At 37.4% G+C, this 4,046-nt stretch overlaps 1 protein-coding gene across 10 annotated transcripts in view; it reads left to right on the top strand.

The window, feature by feature from the left end:
* Positions 1 to 4,046, top strand: part of elna (elastin a) — a 54,868-nt gene that overhangs the window by 34,963 nt on the left and 15,859 nt on the right. For 4 of the 10 annotated variants that reach the window (XM_032505514.1, XM_032505522.1, XM_032505493.1 and 1 more), the window contains 6 exons: positions 473 to 571; positions 668 to 703; positions 1,484 to 1,609; positions 2,042 to 2,110; positions 2,251 to 2,286; positions 2,458 to 2,616. In XM_032505514.1, coding sequence (XP_032361405.1) covers positions 473 to 571; positions 668 to 703; positions 1,484 to 1,609; positions 2,042 to 2,110; positions 2,251 to 2,286; positions 2,458 to 2,616 — 525 coding nt within the window. Of the gene's footprint in view, positions 1 to 307; positions 313 to 450; positions 572 to 667; positions 704 to 1,483; positions 1,610 to 2,041; positions 2,111 to 2,250; positions 2,287 to 2,457; positions 2,617 to 4,046 lie in introns of all 10 variants that reach the window. The other 6 variants (XM_032505503.1, XM_032505557.1, XM_032505531.1 and 3 more) reach the window with 3 other exon arrangements.

Raw genomic sequence — 4,046 nt, 5'->3', positions numbered from 1 at the left:
ATGGGGGTCGCGAAAGTTTTGGTTGATTAGACTTTTTTTTATATTCCCCCCCACCCTGCAATTTTTTCCAATAATTGAAATGTCTTTAAATACACATTAACATGAATTCAACACACTGTAGTAAACAGATAAATGGAGGCAGAAGATGTCTTTCAGTCATCAATGCACACATGGCACTATAGGACCAGTTTGATATAACACAATTTTATACAATATATATAATTAGGGGGTCCCCGCTCCATCTCGCCATCAGTTTGGGGGTCCTTGGCCTGGAAAACGTTGAAGACCCCTGGTTTAGAGGAGATAGTGATGGTCAAAAAGGAAAGACGGAGTGGCCACACATTTGACCACAGTCTTCAACCATACTCACACCAGAGTTTTTTTTTTTTTTTTTTTACATGTAATATGCTTTAGATGGCTTACATTATTTTTATATTTAGACGTCTGAAGAGTCTGGCTATGCTGTACACAGGTGTTGGTGGATATGGCGGTGTTGGTGGTGTTGGTGGATATGGCGGTGTTGGTGGTGTTGGTGGCACTGGTGGACAGTATCCAGGGCTGGTGCCAGGAGGTATAATATCTTGCAAAAAAGATAAAAGAAAACGTATATATTTTTGTTTTTGTAAAAATGTTATTATATGCTTCTCTATCTTTGAATATTTTACAGCGGGATATGGAGCTGGGTCAAAGGCTGCTAAATATGGTTAGAACTTTATTGTTTTTTTGTATCATGGAAGCATATTTAAAATCATATTGGCACACATATGTTTTCATTATCTATTCACTCATCCTGTAAGTAGCTGAAAAGCATAAATCCTTAGCACTTAATAGTAAGAACCCTTTTAATTTATATTGACTTGTAGGGGTACCAGGAAGGGTAGGAGGCAGAGATGGTAAAAGTACTCACTTCCCGTACTTAAGTAGAAGTACAGATTTAACTTCTTTACTCAAGTAAAAGTAACAAATTACAAGCTTGGAAAATTACTTTTACTAGTATAAAAGTAAAAGTTGCCTTGCGAGTGACTACTAATTTTAATGCAAAGCTACTTGGACCACACAAATGTTACTAGAGTGCAAGCTGAGAAACTACAGTGGACATGGAAAAAAGGCTCTTTATATGCAATTGCCTACATTTTAAATGGATGTCTGCCACTAGGCCTAAAACATCACATATTGCATATGATTATTGTGACAGAGACTTGGACTCCAAGTTAATACGATTCTGACCTAGTAGCAAGATATGAATGCAATTGTGATTCTGTAAGAATTCACAGATCCAGTTTCTCTTTTTTAATCTTCACCTTAACATTTAAAGGAATCTACATGTATGTGTGTATGTGTACAAATGATATTTGTATTAAAATGTAATGTAAAAGAAAAAAGTTGCTACTAAAAAAAATATTGTAAAGTAAAAATATCAGAAAAATCTACTTAAGTACAGTAACGAAGTATTTGTACTTTGTTACTTCCCATCTCGTGTCAGGAGGGGTACCAGGAGGTGTACCAGGAGGGGTACCAGGAGGGGTACCAGGAGGTGTACCAGGAGGGGTACCAGGAGGTGCACCAGTTGTTGGTGGATATTCACCAGCAGCCAAAGCTGCTAAATATGGTATGGTGTATAAATGGCTTTATGATGTGCACTTTTTTAGACTTAACATTATGTTGGACTATGACCTCTACATTTTTTACTTATGTCTTCCAAAGTACAACATACTTATTCAATGTAGAGCAAGTATTAGCTATAATTATGTTTTTTCTTGCAGCAATTTTAGCTGATAGCATAATTCTGCTGTAGCAATGAATTCCTTGGCTTATATCTGAACTTTTTACTGGACTCACTTTACACTTCAATGGTTATATATATATTTTTTTGTTGGGTCTGGCAGCAGCTCACCGGCTCAGGCAAAAGCTGCCTAATATAGCCTACCACATTCATGACCTGGACAATACTTTTTTATCAGGAAGAACATGATACAAGTTGTGTAACATTAGTACAGAACATATGTGTGTCTTACTAAAGTCTGTCATCTCTCTGCTCTAGGATTGGGTGGTGTTGCTGGTGTTGGTGGTGGTGGCACCGGTGGACTGTATCCAGGGCAGGTGCCAGGAGGTAAAATATCTAACAAAAAAGAAAAACACAAAACAAAACATATATAGCCATGTTATTGACCTCATAACTAAAATGTTCATTGCATTATTTTTGTAAAAGAAATGTTATAATATGCTTCTCTATCTTTGAATATTTTACAGCGGGATATGGAGCTGGTTCCAAGGCTGCTAAATATGGTCAGAACCTAAATGTTGTTTATCATGGAAGCATATTTAAAATCCTATTGTCACACATTTTTTTCATTCTTTTATTCACATAATCCTGTTAGTAGCTGAAAAGCCTATATCTTGAGTAGTTAACATTACCTTAAGTTTAGTAAGAACCTCTTCATTTATAATGACTTTTAGGGGTACCAGGAGGAGTTCCAGGGGGTGTACCAGGAGGGGTTCCAGGAGGGGTTCCAGGAGGTGTACCAGGAGGTGTACCAGGAGGTGTACCAGGAGGGGTACCAGGAGGTGCACCAGTGGTTGGTGGATATTCACCAGCAGCCAAGGCCGCTAAATATGGTATGGTGTATAAATGGCTTTATGATATGCACTTTTTTACATAATGTTGTGCTATGACCTCTAAATTGTGTACTTATGTTTTCCCAAGTACAACATACTTACTTTATGTAGAGTAAGTATTACCTATAATTACGTTTTGTCTTGTCCTCCCTTGGCCATTTGCAGTGAAGGATTAGGATGGACAGGGGGACTGGGAGGTACTTGGGGACAATTAGGGTCAGGAGGACATTTAGGTACAGGAGAGAGCATAATACTTAATTTTACAAGGGACTTTTATTGACAACTAAGGATAAAATCCAATTAAGATCAGAAACAACTTTTTTTTGCTTTACTCAAGTCTCTCTTGCAAAAGAGATTCTGATCTCAATGAAATTACCTGATTAATTAAAGACTATAAACATACTATGCATACTATGTAGATGGAGATCTTGTTTCCATACAGCCAATCAGATATCTTCATTTTAAACCATTTTCAGAAAACAGTAGTCTTGGCAATATTCTTGACTGCAAAAAGGATGGCAGCACGGTCAGCTTTAATGTAGTACATTACAGAATGGCTGACTTTGTGGACTCATTGAATGTTTATTTAATCCATACTACTTAAATGAAAACTGAATTAATTGTGATGTGATTTGTAATTTATCTAAACTATACAATGCACCTACAGTAACACAACCACACTAGGTTCTGTCCAACCTCTATAAAAGCATTTTGTTCCTTTTTTCTCGATATTAATTTACAGAAAATTCATTTAAATGTACTAAATATAACCATGCAGCTAGATTTACATGATTTATTCACACCTGGGTTTACTGGCTCTGAAGTACAGTGAGAAAGTCAGAAACCATGGCATTGTTTTTTTTTACGGATCTCAACTTTGAAAATCACATCACCAGCATCCCCAAAAGAGCATTTTATCACTTAAAGCAACACTATGCAACTTTTCCCTCTTCGGTCCTCCATCAGGTTATTTCCTTGGAACCACAGCCACGCGAGCTATAGTTCCAATGAGACAACCTGCACAGGGACCGAAGAGGGAAAAGTTGCATAGTGTTGCTTTAAAACATATATCAAAACTCAGAGCATTCATTTCTCAAACTGACTCTGATTAACTGGTGCATGCATTCATCTCACGCAGGTTAGACTGCTGTACAACTTTATTTGCATTATTAACCAAACAATCAATAGAACACCTTCAACTTATTCAAAATGCAGCAGCCATATTCCTTAAATGGAGCCTACACATAAATTTGAACACATTACTTTACATTACATTACACAGTACTCAAATCGACTTCATTGGCTACTGGTACAATACAGAATCACTTTCAAAATCCTGCTAAGGCGTCTGGGTAGCGTGCGTCCATGTATAGAGGTTTACTCCTCAAAACAGCGCTTGCTGCATGTCATTTCCCCCCCCCCCCCCCCCC

This window comes from Etheostoma spectabile, chromosome 3, assembly GCF_008692095.1.
Source record: "Etheostoma spectabile isolate EspeVRDwgs_2016 chromosome 3, UIUC_Espe_1.0, whole genome shotgun sequence".
Classification (NCBI taxonomy): Eukaryota; Metazoa; Chordata; class Actinopteri; order Perciformes; family Percidae; genus Etheostoma; species Etheostoma spectabile.
This window is presented reverse-complemented; position numbering and strand designations above follow the sequence as displayed.